Genomic DNA, 18,075 nt, shown 5'->3' with positions numbered 1-18,075 from the left:
CAGCAGTTCTGAACCAAGCATATCTTCTAACAGCAACAACATGTCTGCTATGTCTTTTGCCATCTGCATCTGATGGTGTGCAAGGAAGAAACGTTGATCTCGACTGATAGAAAGGATGTGATGGATTCCATGTCAGACTCATGGTAAGAATGGGTGGAGTGGCTGTGAAGCGATGTTGGGGAGGCATTTGGTGGCTGTGGTGCTGGTTTTGTTGGTGATTTTGCCATGGTGCAACATTGTGAGGCTACAGGGGATCCTTTGACCAGTGATATTGATGAACGTCTGCAAAGGCAAGGATGGCTGCATGTAAGGATGCCTGCCACCCTTTTTGAGGAACAGCCCTCTGTTGAACTCAAGGGCCCCTTGTTGAGTTTAAAATAGTTGGTGATGGCACAATGTGGTGATGCTTCTGGTGTTGGTAATGGGGTCCTTACTACTGACTATTGAGTGGTGAGGGAAATCCAGGACCTCACCTTCTGAAAGTTCCATGTGTAGAGATCGTAAGGAAGATGGCTGTGTCACCAACGGTGATTTACTGGTTCTGGAAACTCGAGACGCGACTGATGATGAAAGATTTGTCATCAGAGAATAAACGTGGTATCCTCTTCTTCCTCCTTTTCGCCTCCTTCTTTAATTCTGCCTCATATTGCTTTCCCGGGTTAGGGGGAACCAGTGAAGGAGAGTGCCTCGTGGTACTTTTCTCCAAGTTGGCTCTAGTGAGTTCCTCCAGGGAGCACTTTAGGGCAATGAGAATCAATGAAAAAGATGGTAGTGCCTCCAACATAGATGGTGTTTGGGCGGAGGGGAGGCTGTTAGCATTGAGGGAGCCAGACCGCTGGGGTCAGTCTCGACTTTGACAAGTTGCCTTTTGACTTCACCTTCTACAATGAAGTAGGAGCTCTTGAAGTTGAGTACTATACCAAAGGCTCCAGTTCTGATTTGTTCTTTCCCCCCTAAGACATGAAAGCCTGGCAATGGAAGCAAGAGTCTTCTACGTGGCCTTCTCCTAGGCAGACCAGACATTTAGAGTGTCCACCTGAATCCAGCATCTTGATATTTCACTTTTTTTTCGTGTCAGGAACAACCTGACATTCTACAAGTCAATTCTGGTGTGAGAGAATGGACTGTCTACAAGGACGCTGCTCAGAGGATGCCCGGATGTTTTACCATCCTTGTAGGAGGTTTCTCTCATGTCCCCGCATCGGGAGCTGGAGCTGACAGAGGGAGCTCATCTGTGCTCTCCCCGGATCTGAACCTCTGACTTGTCAGTCTTCGATCCTGCTGGCACAAGGGTTTAACCCATTGTACCTCTGTGGGCTCCTACTATTGCACTGAGTGCACCACTTAAACCTCATGGTCGACATGTTGAAGGGAGAGTTCAGCAAGATCATGGAAAACTGCAAAAAGCTATTTGATCCAAAGAACTACTAACAGAAGTGGTGGACGAAAAGGAACTAAGGAGCCTGCCAGCAAGTGGGAACCATTATGCCAGGGAGAGAGGAGACAGGGTTAATGCCAAAATTCAAACCACTAAAGCTTCTGGAAATTCCGTTAGAGTACTGAGCAGGCATAGTATAACCCAGTTGTGTGATTCACTGAGACCACGAAGAACTAATTTAACTTGCCAAAAATGGCATGTGAAGAAAGTTAAGCAAAAAGATCACATCCATATATAGTCATGGATCAATAGCAGAAAGCACAAGACCCCAGCATAAAAAGTTGCACAGCAGCACTTTTATCTACAGTATTCCATTAATCCATGGGTGGGCAATTTCAAGCCCTCGAGATATTGCTGGGGTAGCAACTCAGAAGACCCAAGGGAGACACAGCCCAATAGCACTGAAAGGGCCACAAACTGCCAACCACCAAATCCACAATGGCACTTTGACACAGTGAGTGCAGAAACTATAACAAATGTCTTATTCCCAAAGCCTTGTTTTTCCCCCTATTGCTAAAGGATCATTAAGTAAGTTAACCTTTACAATGGAACATGACTGAGGGAATAGGGGGATAGAACCTAGGCAGGAATTCAGTTTATTTGGCTCATATATGGCTGCCTATCTTATGGAGGCAATTTGTGAAAACAAAAGGTAAACACAGATAGCAGATGGGCTTGAATCACTTTGTCAGTATTGAGCTTTAGTAGAAGATATCAAAAGAGCTTTAGAAGAACAGAATCATATTTCTTATTAGGACTGCTGGCTGCAAGTTTTAAGATGACAGAATTAAGTTTCAATTGTGAACCTCTGGATGCAATGAAGCCTATACAAACAAGCAGACTACCTTCCCTTCCCAAACAGTCCATAAACCACATTTTCAATTTCAGAATAAACTTACGTTTCATTGATTTCTGTTTGCTTCTTTACTTTACTCTTTTCTGTTTTTAATTTCTCTTGATTTTCTCTTTTCTCCTGTTGCCATTTTTTCATCTCCTCTTCCACATTTTGGTGAATCCAATCCAGTTCTCTCTTAGTGAGCTTTAAAACAAAAATGTTTATATGTTCACAAACAAGAGAAAACCAAAGCAGTTACAAAAATAATTCAGAATCATTCTGAACATTTTAAAATTAGCTGTAACAAATATGAGGAATTGCGCTATTGAAATACTTTTTCCAGGCAAACACAAATACTATGGCACTGCCCTGAAATGGCCAAGATCTTTTTAATGTGCACAAAGACTTGGAACTCTTTAGCAAGGCTTTTTAATTCTTCTTCTTTTGCTTCCACAACCACTTCATTGTAAAAAAAGGTTTAAGTCACAACATTTCAATTACAGATACAATAAATGCAATAGGTTCCCACGCATGTCAAACACACTTCCATGAACAGAAGGCCACCACTGCATTACATTCAAGTTTAAGTCTAGCTACTTACCCCTCATAGATTCATTTAAGGGTATTACCTTGTTTTCATCCACTAGAAGGGTTAATTCATCTTCTAAAACACTGATTTCTTCAGAGCTTCGACATTTAAGCTGTTCATATTTTTCACTTGCTTCTTTGAGTTGTTCTTGTAGTACATGATGTTCTTTTTCCATACGTAACATATCTCCCTGAAAAAACATATAAATCAGGCGTATAACCCTTCTGTTATAGTCTGTGTAATAACAATGAGAAGCACTAAATGGTTTAGAAATGCAGCTGGCAAAAATATGCATCTAAGCGTTCTGCTGTCTAGAAAGTTATTTCATTCTTCAGTTATCACCAGATCTGATTATTTCTTTTTCTTAGGGGTGTGTTATAATCATTAATCCACCAAAACTTCAGCACTTCAAGAAACCTTAGAAACATATCTCAAAGTTCAGGTTAGTATTTACCGAACTGGAAAACAAGCAACACCACCCCTCCCCTCACAATACTGATATGATATTGCATGCAGGCAAGATGCATTTGGGTTTCACCAAAAATGTTACCAGCAAAACCATTTGTTTTCATTTCTGTAATACTTCAAACACCAAGGTAAATTATTATTGCTCCCTTGCCTTTACTGGCCCAGCTTTGAAAGCCAATTCATTTACTTACTTGTTGGGTCTCATATGGAGAAAGAGGTAAAGTATTAATTCCCTTGTCTGTCTGTTCTTGATCTACCTAGAATTCAAAGATTCATATGGTCTGTCAACAGAGTTTAGATATATCCCATCATTCTACACCAGTATGCTTCAACATGTCTGATCTATACAAAATATACAGTATAACCCCTTTATCGACATCCCAAGATACACCCCCCCCATGGATACCTGAAATCAGATAGTGACAAACCCTATATTTTGACTATACCTGAACCAGAAGAATACCACAGAGCAACAGCAGCAGTGAATTTACTTCACTGCATTTCTGGGGGACATATTATGTGGACTATAAGTGAACCGGTGAATATCAAAACCAGGGATAAGGGAATTGGATCATTTAACATAATTTAAGATGGGCAAATACTTGCAAAGTATTTGCCCTATCTGAATTTTAACCACGGACTAATACTGAATTAACTGAAATCGTAACCACTTGATCTATACAAGATCCCAAATGTTGTGAACATGTGAATATTTTTGGTTGTGGCACAATAGTTAATGTAAGTAAACAAAAACAAGCTGCTACTCAACTGGTTGTCTAAATACTTATTCCTTCACTGTAATCTGTTTAAAAAAAAAACCCAAATGGAAATCACTGCTTCCAGAAGCCAGATAAGTCATGTGTCATATCAAAAAAAGTATCAAAATCAATGGAGAATAAACCAGCCAAGGCTGGGATAAAGTGTGCAGAAATACCAATCAGGTGTGGATTCCCCAAAAAATTCCAAACTATGAACACCTGCTGGAGCATTGCTGAATCAAGTAGAGGTGTGCCTAAGTTAACGAAGATTCTAACAAAGTAGTTTCTCTTAACAGTCTTTTTCTCCTCATCTAGTCCTTTCCTTTTTTTTTCTTGTCCTCTAACTAGAAGTTTTGAAATTTCATTAGCATTGGGAGGTTGGTGAAGGACAAGTGAAGAAATAGAACTATGTCTGAAGTAAACACTTCAATAAAACTTGAGCTGGGAAAAGCGTTACTTCTATAATGATCTTACTCTGATTATGTGTGCTGGCCTACAGCAGGTAGAGTTACAATGCCTGCCTCTATAACCCTTCTTACTGAGCTTGCATGAACAGTGAAATGGAGAGAAAAGGAGAAAACAGATTAGACCTAATTTTTCCACAAAAAACTGCAAAAACATATTTTCAAAGTAAAAATAGATATCAATAAAATTACATTAATTGAGGCACCAGTAGGTTAAACTAAAATTTAAGATAAGACTGCCCAACTCTGATTAAACCATTATTCTAACCTTCTTCAATGTAAATGTGCTTACGTATCTTTCCAAAAATAATAGAGTAAAATAATGTAATAATAACAGAGTAAAATAATGGAAATATAATAACAGTAATAATAGAATAAAATAATACATGTAATAAAATAATAATAAAAACAGAGTAAAATGATAAATAACTTTCACTTGAGTATAAGCCAAGGGGGGCTTTTTCAGCCTAAAAAAAGGGCTGAAAAACTTGGCTTATGCTCGAGTATATAAACATTACAGGATACAGATGTGCAAAGTTCACAGAGACACCACAAAGAGACTTACAGCTGTACTTAATTGTCAAGGGTGCTTCTATGAAGTATGATGAAAATGTGTACAACCAACAAGTAGGAGCTTCTTTTTGCTTACTTGAACTTTTGTGCTACAATTAAAAAGTATTTTGTAGTATGAACTCCGCATGCTGAGGGAGGCTAAGGAAAGCTCCGCAATTGCAAAAAATCTTTGTGTAATAGTTGCAACCCCCCCCCCCGCTTTTTAAGAGGTGTATCACATGCAACTATTATGCAATGAAATACGTTACTTTGCCATTTTATGGTAAACCAGATTTTTAAAACTACAATGTTCAATTGAACAAAACTGCTACTCCTTGCCAATCAAAATTCCTGCATAAATGCATAGCAGTGAAAAAAATACCCAGTAGCATTGTCAGCTCCATGAGAAGCACAAGGTACCCAAACATTTCTCTTCTTCTAAGCCGCCCTGAGTCCCCCCTTGGGGGTGAGAAGGGCGGGGTAAAAGTGACGGAAATAAATAAATAAATAAATTGTCACCTGGACAGCAACCATCCTTGAACGGGGGTTATTCCATGTTATTGTCTTATTCTCTTTTTCCATTTTCGTAGCTTCATTACTATGATTCTCTGATTGACAAAGATTATTTTCAGAAACATGAATGTCAGACTCCACTGGAGTGAACTGAGGATTTGGGGACGTTAGCACCTCGTCAATTGTCACATGATTACCAACACTGTACTTGCTTTCCAATATTGTGTCTATGTCAGAATCAAGGTAATCATCATCATCTACACACTCCAATTCAGGTTGCACCAAAATATCTGACAAAATTTGTGTTTCATCCTTGCAGTTGAAATCCTTGCAGTTGAAATGAGCTGCATTTAGAAATGAAGGAACTACCACAGAACATTCATTAAAATATGAGGTAGGCTTGAATTCTTTTGCAGCTGGGTTTAAATGTAGTTTGCGTTGGGAACAAATTTCTGCACTTTGTGAGCAGGCAGAGTCATTTTCCTCATTTCTAGTTCTTTCACCAAGTCCAGTGACATCTGCATTTTCCTTCAGCATAACTGCATGTTTCATCAAGCCAATAAGATCGCCCATCATAACAAAACGTAAGGATTCCAAAAGAAAAGATTTCAGACCACCAGCATCCTCCACAATCTTGCGAGTGTCTGCAGGAAAGTGTTCATATTCTCCTACTAATAGTGGATGATCAATTTCCATAGGACCATGTTCTTCCAAGATTTGAGAAAAATATCTGTGAAACAACAGGAAGCTGTGCAGTGAGTATTAGCATATGATTTTGGTGCTATGTTCACACAAGGATAATGCAAGATGAGGAATGGATGGTAGATGCATATTCTATAGCTTACTGGGCTTTGAGTGTGTGTGTGGCCTGCAGGCCCAAAAGCCCATAACTGCCAGGACTTGAAGCTCAGTGCCTAAGTAAGAGGCGCTCTGTTCTGCGCTCGGTGCTCAGCTGCAGGCCCTGGCAGTCATGGGCATTTGAGGCCTGCAGGCCACCCGCACACTCTTAAAGAGAGTCTCTTTCCAAGTTAAATGAGAGGCCTTGCTACCTATTTAAAGAAGATAATGGAGCCTGAAGAAGAGCCAAGGGCTGCAAAAACAGCATCAATGAGCCACAGACTGCATTGTGCCTAGCAGGATTCAGAGACAGGGGTTTATCCCACCAACCCTAACAACTCAAATGAATACTGGAGAGAGCCTGAGGATCAGTGAAATGGTGAGATCCTCTAGCCCTAAAACTGAGTGAAAAGGGAGTGTGGGAAGCCTGCCCATTGCCACCAATGGGACAAAAAACAGATGACTAAACGGTTACCGTTCTCACTTTCCTTTAGTTTCACTGATATTTCCATAACAGAGGGGGTGTACCATTCCGTGCCATCCAAATAGACCATACAAAATGAAAACACAAAATAAACAGGTGACACAAATACCAGGCCCATGACTAGTAGCTATGTGCCAAGCTCAGGGGAGGTTTAAGATACAGTTTGGATGCTCTGCTAGTAGGAAACTCCCCCAAAGGCAGAGGACACAAAGATGTTTCTTATAACAGGCGGAAAGGTAAAAGCATGCAGAATTTTTATTCCTCCCAACTCCTTATTTCACTTCTTGTTTAATGAAATAATGCAATAAAGTAGAAATAGTAACTTACTCATATAAGCTTTCACGTGATGGATCAGGATAATTGTCCAAAATTCTCTGATAACTGCTACTGGAAGGACCATTATTATATAAAGATTCAAATATTTCCACCTGGTCATGAAGACTATCTGGAATTCTGAACGGTTCATGTGAATTCATATAACCTCTGTGGAGAAAGAAGTAGTAAAGAAGTGAAGAGGAGGCTCCTTCATATAGCCTTAGTTTAGGCCTATGTAAGGGTACTCACAATAAAGGGTTGGCTGAGCTCACTAAAGGATTCATAATGAATGGCTGGTAATTGCAAAGAATATTGAAGTCAATAATGTGACCTGTATAGACTTAGTGATAACCTAAGGATTACTAGGCAGGGACTCTTGTGTTTTTGCCACTAGGGTTTGTTTATACTTCATTATACACGTACCCTCTAAGGAAGACCCCAGGCACTGGGCTAAAATATATTAGGTACTTTGACATTATGTGTATGTTTTTGGGTTAGGTTTGGCATTTTGAAACATGCTCTCTTTTTGTTCTCTCTTCTTTCCTGCCCCACTCCACTCACTACTTTTCAAGGTACAAGAAAAACACAGAATTGTAAGAGTGAACAATCATGGTGTTCCCAATACCTCCAAACTAAATCTATGATTTTTGCATCCACTAAGTAATCTGTGGTTTCACTTGTTATAAGTTTCTTCTTGTTTATACAGATTGGAATGAATCCATTTGTATCTCTCTGCCTGAAGGCAGCTGCTTTGAGTCAGCAGAATCAATTAGCAGAATTGAGACAGAAACATTTTTAGCAATCTCTTCCTTTTGCTTCCGCACTCTTATGCTGTTCCAAAGGGGTTCTCTATTCTCTGAAGGAGATAAGAGAACGAGGAGATGCAGAAAGAAGAGGGAATCAGCAAAAGATACCTCTCTTTCTGCAATTCCTTCATGAAAAGTTTACCTGTCCTATATTTGATATGTTATTTTGCATTACAAAAAGTTCCTGCATCTAACTGGAAATTAGTAACAAAATGTTGAGTGAAAAGTTCCTGTATCAAACTCCACCAACCACACAGAAAAATATTGCATGGCACTAGATGTTGGCTAGATCATGACTACATCTTTTTAAGACAGAACTTACAGGGTATTTTCTTCTGAAAATATATTATCTTCTTCTCGAGCTATTGTACTAACTCCACCAGGTACAACTAGAAAAGCCTAAATGAACAAGAACAAAGAACATATGTAATGGCTTGTATAATGACAGGTACCTCAAATTTAATACTGTACAAAATAATTACATTTATCACATAAGGCACAAGCTTTGGAAGTGACTATATGGAAAATAGTAAATAATTTCCAAATTAGACAAAAGAAGTCTGTGTTGCTCATTTAAATTTTCCATGCAACAAGTCAGACATTTTCATTGCTCACTACTTGCAACTGTGTTAATAACACATTTTGCTGCTCATTTGTTCAGTCGTTTCCGACTCTTCGTGACTTCATGGACCAGTCCACGCCAGAGCTCCCTGTCGGTTGTCACCACCCCCAGCCGGCCCACTCACTTCAAACCTAACTTTCTCCTGTTATCAAGGAAGACATCTAACCTTATTTTTCTCTTAGTTCACCTTAAGCAGCCCTGCCAGACATATACTACAGCTCGAAAGCTGAAGGGGACTAAAACCAACCTGGGGTGTCTCTTTGATGTCATGGTGCAATTATCAACAAGGCAATGGGTTGCTCATGCAATTTGCTTCTGCTTGTTTGCAATCCTGTAAACGTTTCAAAGAGATGCCCCATTGCACTTTCAAGTCTCGTCAGGCTTTGAGCCAGAGAAGATATGCATAGCTGCTTATGGTCCCAAGAGAGATAAGGTTAGTTCTTGGTGGCAAAGAGGAACAACTTTTTGTAGCAGCTAGGCAATGGTGAGTTTGCAGTTAGGGGTGGAGGGATTCAAAATAGCAAGAAATGATTCACCCATAATGCTCAAAATTGCAGAAGTTAAATATTATGGTTATTGGCACTAAAATAATAACATCAGCCTTACATTAATAACTGTTTTAAATACTTTGGCAATAGTTAATTTCAACAAACTACTTTCAAACATTTTCTGGGGGTTTTTTTTTACAGTTACTACATTTTTTGAAAATAGAAATTTACCTTTGATTCTTTTGCCTTTTTTCTATTTCTGTTTTTAACTTTGATAGCATTATTCTAGGTGGGGAGAAAAAATGTTTAGTATAACAAGTTTCCAGAAGAAAACACATAGGGGCAATTATACTTTTAATTTCTATCACAATTTATCACTTTTGACAAGCAAAAATACAAAATCCATAGTTGGCCCTCCACTTTTGTGGTGAGAGGAGCAGAAAACCTCTAAAAAAATGGGGAAAAATGCAAATATCTTAAGCCCACCCAGCCACATGTAATACGCTTGCTAGCTCCAGGAACCCAAAGTTTGCTGCTGTTTGCTCCTGCACCCACATAGGGCAAGGCCTTGGCCTGAACAGTATCTTCCCTTGTTCCTTCTTAGACATTCAGCAGTGCTGGTTGAAAGGAACTGAACCAATATTTTTAATAGGAATGTACAAATGCTGGCACGTGTTCACAGTCACGTCTTACCAAGCTTCCAGCCCCTTATGCAGGGTGGCAGCAGGGGTGACGCCAAATAATATATATTTATTTATTTACTATATTTGTATACCGCTATTCTCAGCCCTCAGGGTGACTCAGAGTGGTTAACAAAGCAAATACAATACTTAAACATGATAAAAACAGTTAAAAACAAGTTAAAAGAATAACATTATAACAATCAATAAACATCATAACATCTCATCTCGTCTCATAGTTAAAATCAAGATCCAGTCTCATCATCCAAATGTTCCATATTTCTATATTAGTTACACTGCCTGTTCAAATGCCTGCTCAAACAACCAGGTCTTCACTTTCCTCCGAAACGTGAACAGGGAGGGGGCTGATCTAATTTCTGAGAGCAGGGCCTCCCCAGACGATCTTAACGTCCTAGCTGGTTCATAGGAGGAGATACGTTCGTACAGGTAAGTTGGGCCAGAACCATTTAGGGCTTTATAGGCTAAGGCCAGCAATTGTGTCCAGTAGCAAACTGGCAGCCAGTGGATCTGGCGCAACAGAGGAGTTGTATGCTCCCTGAGTGCCGCTCCTGTTAGTAACCTGGCTGCCGAGCCCTGTACCATTTGAAGCTTCCGGACAGTCTTCAAGGGCAACCCCACGTAGAGAGCGTTGCAGTAGTCTATACGAGATGTAACCAGAGGATAGACTACCGTGGCCAAGTCAGGCTTCCCAAGGTATGGGCGCAGCAGGCGCACAAGTACGCAATGACCAACATTTATCAAATACACATTTTAAATCAAAATAGTTACTCGGGAAATTTGTGTTTACAACAGAAAAGCAAAATTACAGGAGAATAATTCGCGTACCATATACCAGGGCAAGAAGTAAAATTAGTAGCTAACGTTATGTGAAAAAAGAGCTACAAAAATAATATAAATCAAAAGCCATGGACATATATTTCTTTCATTCCAGTCCAGTGGGAAACCAGAAATGTTTATGATTCTGGCTTGTTATGAACAAGTGGGAATGGTTTAAATGTTCAGGCACTCTCTAACCAAAACTGATTTAGTGTGACATCGAAACTATGCCTCTCCTAACAAACCAGTCATAAACCAGAGCTCATTCTTGACTCTTGCTTGTTGGAGTCTGTGTTGAAAAGAACTGGTATAAACTCCAAGATTAACTAATGACAGGAGGAAATAAATGGGAACAATAAAAAAGCATGTGATAACCTATTTTATGTTAAGCTAGGATTATTATTTTTGTCTCACTATGATATTTAAATCCCTCCCATCATACTAATACATACTTTGGTAAAAGTCAAAATGTGGAAAAAAACCAGAAATTTAAGTGTAATGAGAATAGCAATTATTCTTTTTGACCTGTACACTTATGAATGCCATGCTATGCATTCTTTAGCTGCAAATCATGAGAATGAGAACATTTTATGCAATCTATTCAATTATCTTTGGAATTTACTAGTAAATGTTAAGCACACATAGTTACTCTACAAGTCACTTTATTGTAGACATATGCTGCTAATATTTGAAACTGTGATATACAGGGAAGACAAACAACTGATCATTTATCTTGAGGTGATTTAAAAAAACTCTAATTACTATTCATCTTTCAGTTCAATCGAGAACAGAAAAAACTTACTGGAGTAGTTTCAGTTTCCTCCTTCCTCATTACAGTAAAAGGATTATCTATTTTAAAAACAAATTTTACATATTGTAAGACAAAATGAGAAAGTGACACAAAATTGAAGCATTTTTCACAATATCGTCATAATCTTATTATAAAGACTCAGTCACCTCACAGTTATATACATATACATTTTAAAAAATCATTCTACAGAGATACCCAACATTCTAGCTCTATTAGATCATTCCAATATTTACAAAGAGGACTAAGGAAAGTATAAGCGACTCTTTCTCCTTCAAAGATTTACACCATACACTGAGAAGGGCGTATATTTATTGGAAAGGTGGTTTAACAGGTGAAGAAGATAGATGTATGTTATTCAGTTTTAAAGTAATTTGGTCATTATACTCACCCCAGTTATCGAAATAGTCATCTAAATACTGATGATAAAATGGAAAATGCTCTCTGTTCTCTTCCAATAGCCATAGTAAGTAACGCTTTTCTATTATTGATAGACTTGCGAGGTATTCTAGTTCTTCACCCATGTCTTCTGATGTGCAGCCAAACTTCTTGCCTAGTTTAATACCATATTTCTCATCCCAAAAAACTGCAACCAATTTAAAATCAGCCTGTAAAATGTAGAATCCATACTGAGGGATAAAGGACTCTGTAGCTTTTAAACCTGCAAAATAATAACAGCAATAATTGTATTCCTGTTGTTGTAGCAACAACAGAGATGGATTAAAATAGAACAGTCAAAGTCAACATTGTGCATTCTTTTACCCACACAATGGGCATTTCATCTACTGGGTTTCATGAAGCATTTAGGAATATGCACATTTGTCCATATAATTCCTTCTGGCTGAATAAGAAATTGTACTTACTGTGAAAGTTCATTCTGGGCTGGAAGGAGCAATCCACTACCATTGGGGTTCACCCCCGCCTGCGCTCCATCCAGAATGGCAGGATCCAAGCCATTAAGACCCTGCCCCCTTCTCCAACAGCTTTTTCAATCCTGCCTAACCAACCAGTCATGTTTGCTCTTCTCTGACAAACTTAAAAGGCAAGGATGTTAGTAAACATAAAAAACAAGGAGAAAATTAGGAAAGATAATGATACGTGTGCCAAAATTGCACAAGTTCCAGATCCCTTTGTCTGGCTTTTTCGCCCATAGTTTTAGAGCAGTTACTTTTATGTTAGTTTTTATGAGGGTGGAGTTTAAGAAACTCCTTCTTGGCTTGTGTCAGCCATTTTGTTTGCCCTTTTGCCTGAGGAAAAAAGGAGCCATTTTGTGTCAGTTATTCGGCCACGCCCCTTTGCCTGAGGGAAAGGAGCCATTTTAGATCCTAGACCACCAAGGAATCCTTGAGGCAGGATGTGTCTTCAGTTGGTCCCAGAGATTCAGGCTTGGACAAGACACTTCAAGTCATTACTTTATAACCAGTTGCTTTTTCAACCAGTTATACAACTACTACCTTCAACCAATTACTATATAACCAGTTGTACTTATAACTGGTTATGTTACTTATAACCAGTTACTTCAGACTAGTTACCTACTACAACCAGCACTCCAATCAATTAGTTAAACAACAACTACTTAACACCTTGGGTGCCTCAGAGGCCCCTATACCAAAGACTGAGAGCAAGGGAAACTGTTATCTATTCTCCTCAGAAACGTCCGCAGCTTCAGAATCATTAAGTTACCATTCAAGTTTTAAATACGGATTTTGTTGTGGGGAAATCAAGCTAGTGCTTGGGTGGAGTCAGACCCAAAATCTGTTAATAAATCGTTACCTTTTCCTCAAAGCAACAGCATGGACTTTAATTCTGTGGAGTCCCTTGTTCTAAAGGAAGGCAATCCAGTATCTCCCAAGCTGACAGAGTGTTAAGACACATTAATGCCAAAGAGACCTTAAAAGCAGCTTGGGTGCGATAGGACAATACGTTTCCTGGTAAGGTGTAACTTAATTTTTGAAAACTGGAGCTCAGAGTGGAGAAGAACACTGCAATAGCCATGATATCTCTTCTGAAAAGCTGCAACTTTCACTTTGAAGACATTAGCAATTTTGAAACCTGGAACTCAAGAGGCAATGCCTCCAAAGTGGAGAAGAACATGGCCAGTTGGTAAGGCAGGATTGAAACAACTGTTGGAAAAGGGGGCAGGATCTTAATCGCTCAACTGAAAAAGAATCTTGAATCCTGCCATTCTGGTTGGAGAGCGCGAGTAAAACCCAATTATAGTGGACTGCTTCTCCTGACCATCCCGAGAATGTTTGATAATGTTATTAAGGAAAGTTATACACCTAAAACATTTCAGATCAACAAAAGACAGGTGATGTACAGGTAGTTGGTATTTAAAATCACTTAAATGACCGTTCCTGATACAAAACTGATGAAGGTCTGGAGTCAATGTTTTATGTTGACACAGCCAAGGCTATAAATGACTTCAATAAGTTGTATTTAACTGTTTGGAAGGGAGGCGTCTACTAGCTGAAGGGTGTGGGGTTGGGACTTTTCCCTTAACTCTCTCCGCTGCTTCCTCAAGAAAATCCACTCTGGATAGATGAGGGATCCCCTGGAATGCCAGGAAATGTGATATGTCATCAGAAAAATCACCTCCATGCTTGGGCATTAGTAGAAGCCTCTGCAGATCACTTTCCCACACACAAAATTAGATATTTATTTATTTATTTATTTACGACATTTATATGCCGCCCTTCTCACCCCGAAGGGGACTCATTACTTATTACTGTTATGGGCGCAGGTTTCCTATCTTATTAAGTAGGGGTGGATAAAGTACAGCCCAACTAGTAAAAGTAAGTTGGTACTCATCTCCATTTCTAAGCCGAAGAGCCGGCGTTGTCCGTGCAGTCACGTGGCCAGCGTGACTCATGGAGCACCATTACCTTCCCACAGACGTGGTACCTATTGATCTACTCACATTTGCATGTCTTCGAACTGCTAGGTTGGCAGAAGCTGGGGCTAACAGTGGGAGCCCACCCCACTCCCCGCATTCAAACTGCCAACCTTTTGGTCAGCAAGTTCAGCAGCTCAGCAGTTTAACCTGCTGCGCCACCGGGAGCTCCCTACAGCCCAACTATGATCCCAATAATATTTGTAGGGCCCTTGACCAAGGTATTCTTGAGCTGACCTTTCTTTTAGATTGATTTTTACTATAATTTCTAGAATTATAAATGAGTATTTTGGTATTCCAATTAAATTGTTGCCTAGCCACAGCGAACACAGTCTTACCATTATTTTCAAGGTGTTTCATCCAGTCATGTAATTTAGGTTCTATTTCTTCAAATTCACTTAAAACATGAACAAAAATTCTTGTCTTCACTCTCTCATTTTTAGTAGCTAAAAAGTGTATGAGCTGGTCCATTACTTCAGTTGATGATCCACAACTTGTAGAAAATTCTGCACAATTCTCTTCACTAAGTACCGACCATGAAAGCAATTCATTAAGAAGCTTGAAGGCATCGCGTACACCTGTTCGTATGTTCACAGAATGCCGTAAAATAAGCTGCAGAACCGAGTCGTCAGGAAAATAATTCTCAAGATTTGCTGAGATAAAACAAACACAAGGAATGGTAAGCTATAAAGACAAACACAGGGTTTCACAGACATATAACTATAAAAGCATCTCAAAGGAGCCCCCGGTGGCGCAATAGGTTAAACCCTTCTGCCGGCAGGACTGCTGACCGATAGGTGAGCTCCCTCTTTCAGCTCCATCTCCTCATGCGGGGACATGAGAGAAGTCTCCCACAAGGATGGTAAAACATCAAAAACATCTGCGCATCCCCTGGGCAACATCCTACCAGTCAGCCAATTCTCTCACACCAGAAACGACTTGAAGTTTCTCAAGTTGCTCCTGACATGGAAAAAAAATCTCCAAAACAAGGATTCACATTCATATACCTTTTTTGCTAGCATCTCTTGCTGGACAGTCTTCTCTATGAAATGCTTCAGCAAGTTCTCTTAATTGGACAGAGACCTCTTCTTTCATAAATTTTCTCTTCAATTTTCTCTGCTGCTTTCTTTCTATGTTCTTAGAACTGAATCAAAATCAGAGAAATGTCATCGGATTTTTGATGCTCTAAGTGCAAATAATAGCTCATCATCCAATTTTAACTGAGAAAAACATACAAAGTTTCTAAGTGGACATGTAAAATCAATGGTAATGCCATGATCATTTCCAGTTCTCACACAAGGACCATGCAAACCGATCTTTAAGTATTAAAGTGTGGGTTTAACCCTTGTGCCGGCAGGACTGAAGACCGATAGGTTGCAGGTTCAAATTCGGGGAGAGGTGGATGAGCTCCCTCTATCAGCTCCAGCTCCTCATGCGGGGACATGAGAGAAGCCTCCCATAAGGATGATAAAAACATCAAATCATCTGAGTGTCCCCTGGGCAACGTCCTTGCAGACGGCCAATTCTCTCTCACAACAGAAGCGACTTGCAGTTTCTCAAGTCGCTCCTGACACACAAAAAAAGTACATCATTTTAGTTTGTTATAATTTAGGTGGCTATTTTGCAATTCAGAACCTAAGTCAAGAGTATGGAGAAAAACAGTTATTGGTCGATTTCTCTTGGATTTTCCAAGTGAAGGAAAGGTAATAGATGCATGCATTGTAGGTCTATATTACGCTATGGATTACATGTTGTACACCACCTGCCTCCATAAGGGGTACTATCACTATCTGCAAGAGTAGTCCCGTGCATGTTAATATCCATGTTTTCATTTATGTGTTGGAAAGGAAAAGAACGAAAGGTACTGCTTTCAGGTTGTGAAAACAAAGATTGCACTCAATTCCTCCCTTTTACACTTTCTGGGAAAATGGTTTGTACTAGTGACACAGTTCTAGCAAAATTATACCTTTAGATACTCGGCCAGATAATAAAATTTTGCATTATGAAAAAGGTTAGAAGATTTAAGATGCAGATCAAACCGAACGAAAATAAATATTGGGGCACCATAACAGTAAGCATAAATCTTTATAGTATGTAATCTACAAGAAACATATATAATTTACATTATTGCTACAAAGCACTGCTCTACGTGAACACCGAAAGAGTTTTGGGCTTTATTTTCTCTAGTTTGCAACCCAACTTCACAATCATTTATAAGAGTCACAAATTTGTGTGAATGCTAATTGTATTTATGGCTGTTTCTGTTCTTGGGAACTACTCAAAACTGAAACACATAATGGGTCAATGATGCTTGGCAAACAAGTGCTATGGAGACAAAGTAGTAATTCTGTGAGTAGCAACCACAGGCCTTACATTCTTTTGAAAAATATATATAACAAAAATACCACTTGTATAACATAAACAATGATATAATTCAACAACAGTATATAAACATGCTGCACTGTTAACCTCACAGAGACAACAAACAGTATGGTGCAAACTTTTAGTACAGTCGTATTTTCTTATAAGTAGCTTGAGTAACAGCCTACCACAATTCAACAACAATATATATACTTGCTGCACTGTTAACCCCACAGCGACAACAAACACTGTGGTGCAAACTTTTAGTATAGCCGTGTCTTCTTATAAGTAGCTTGTGGGACAGCCGACCACGACCGGTGGTTGCTGTTCACAACCCTTGCTCCTATGGCTTTAACTGAGCTTCACCTGAAGTAGTTCTTCCCCTTTAAATGGAGGAATACCAAAGACCTTTCCCATACTCGCAGCCAGAACTAAACTCAAAGCAGAGTATCTCGTGAGTACCCTCTCTTATGTGTAAATACTGGAATATTTCTACAATATAACCATTCTTAATAATTTACAAAACTTACAGCCACATTACATTCCTTTTGAATAGATACCAACCCAAAAAGATTTGTATCTCCCGTGGAGAACATACTTTCACGTGCATAATTTTGTAAGTATTTAAATGTATTATCAAATGTATTATTGTTCAAGTGTATAACTTTTGGATGTACTAAAGTGTATTTTAACCTATGATGTTTAATGATACAGATGTTCTATATGTATGCTACTGTAGTAAAACGTTGATTTGTACACTTACAGTCCACCAGAGGAAGGCCTGAGGTAGGCCGAAACCGGTCGTGGTCGGCTGTCCCACAAGCTACTTATAAGAAGACACGACTATACTAAAAGTTTGCACCACAGTGTTTGTTGTCACTGTGGGGTTAACAGTGCAGCAAGTATATATATTGTTGTTGAATTGTGGTAGGCTGTTACTCAAGCTACTTATAAGAAAATACGACTGTACTAAAAGTTTGCACCATACTGTTTGTTGTCGCTGTGAGGTTAACAGTGCAGCATGTTTATATACTGTTGTTGAATTATACCATTGTTTATGTTATACAAGTGGTATTTTTGTTATATACATTTCACTCAGGAACCCATCTATATTATTGTATATTCTTTTGAAAAAGACATTTTTCAGGAGAACCTACTGTGGTTCATCAGCTCTGAAAAGTACTAGTCTATATTACTTATATAACTAGGAAACTTACCTGGAGCATTTTTGTTTAACTACAGGTTTTGGTAGAGTCTTCTTTTTTATTTTTTGCTCAAACTAGAAAGAAGAAATGGGAGATAAACAGCTTCATTGTTAATATCTTGA

At 39.0% G+C, this 18,075-nt stretch overlaps 2 protein-coding genes across 4 annotated transcripts in view; one reads left to right on the top strand and one right to left on the bottom strand.

Annotated features, from left to right (window-relative positions):
- The window catches only part of PIGP (phosphatidylinositol glycan anchor biosynthesis class P), a 103,617-nt gene that overhangs the window by 39,185 nt on the left and 46,357 nt on the right, over nucleotides 1-18,075 (top strand). The window lies entirely within an intron of this gene.
- TTC3 (tetratricopeptide repeat domain 3) overlaps nucleotides 1-18,075 on the bottom strand; it is a 69,176-nt gene that overhangs the window by 15,039 nt on the left and 36,062 nt on the right. For all 3 annotated transcript variants that reach the window (XM_060770342.2, XM_060770343.2, XM_067466712.1), the window contains exons 25-36: nucleotides 17,966-18,027; nucleotides 15,395-15,531; nucleotides 14,726-15,040; nucleotides 11,886-12,155; nucleotides 11,489-11,535; nucleotides 9,401-9,454; nucleotides 8,382-8,458; nucleotides 7,266-7,421; nucleotides 5,624-6,347; nucleotides 3,522-3,587; nucleotides 2,903-3,052; nucleotides 2,338-2,477 (exon numbers count right to left, since the gene is read on the bottom strand). In XM_060770342.2, the coding sequence (XP_060626325.2) occupies nucleotides 2,338-2,477; nucleotides 2,903-3,052; nucleotides 3,522-3,587; nucleotides 5,624-6,347; nucleotides 7,266-7,421; nucleotides 8,382-8,458; nucleotides 9,401-9,454; nucleotides 11,489-11,535; nucleotides 11,886-12,155; nucleotides 14,726-15,040; nucleotides 15,395-15,531; nucleotides 17,966-18,027 (2,198 nt within the window). The remainder of the gene's footprint in view (nucleotides 1-2,337; nucleotides 2,478-2,902; nucleotides 3,053-3,521; nucleotides 3,588-5,623; nucleotides 6,348-7,265; nucleotides 7,422-8,381; nucleotides 8,459-9,400; nucleotides 9,455-11,488; nucleotides 11,536-11,885; nucleotides 12,156-14,725; nucleotides 15,041-15,394; nucleotides 15,532-17,965; nucleotides 18,028-18,075) is intronic.

Source organism: Anolis sagrei, chromosome 3 (genome assembly GCF_037176765.1).
Source record: "Anolis sagrei isolate rAnoSag1 chromosome 3, rAnoSag1.mat, whole genome shotgun sequence".
NCBI lineage: Eukaryota > Metazoa > Chordata > Lepidosauria > Squamata > Dactyloidae > Anolis > Anolis sagrei.
Note: the sequence above shows the minus strand (reverse complement) of the source record. Positions and strands in the feature narration are given on the sequence as shown.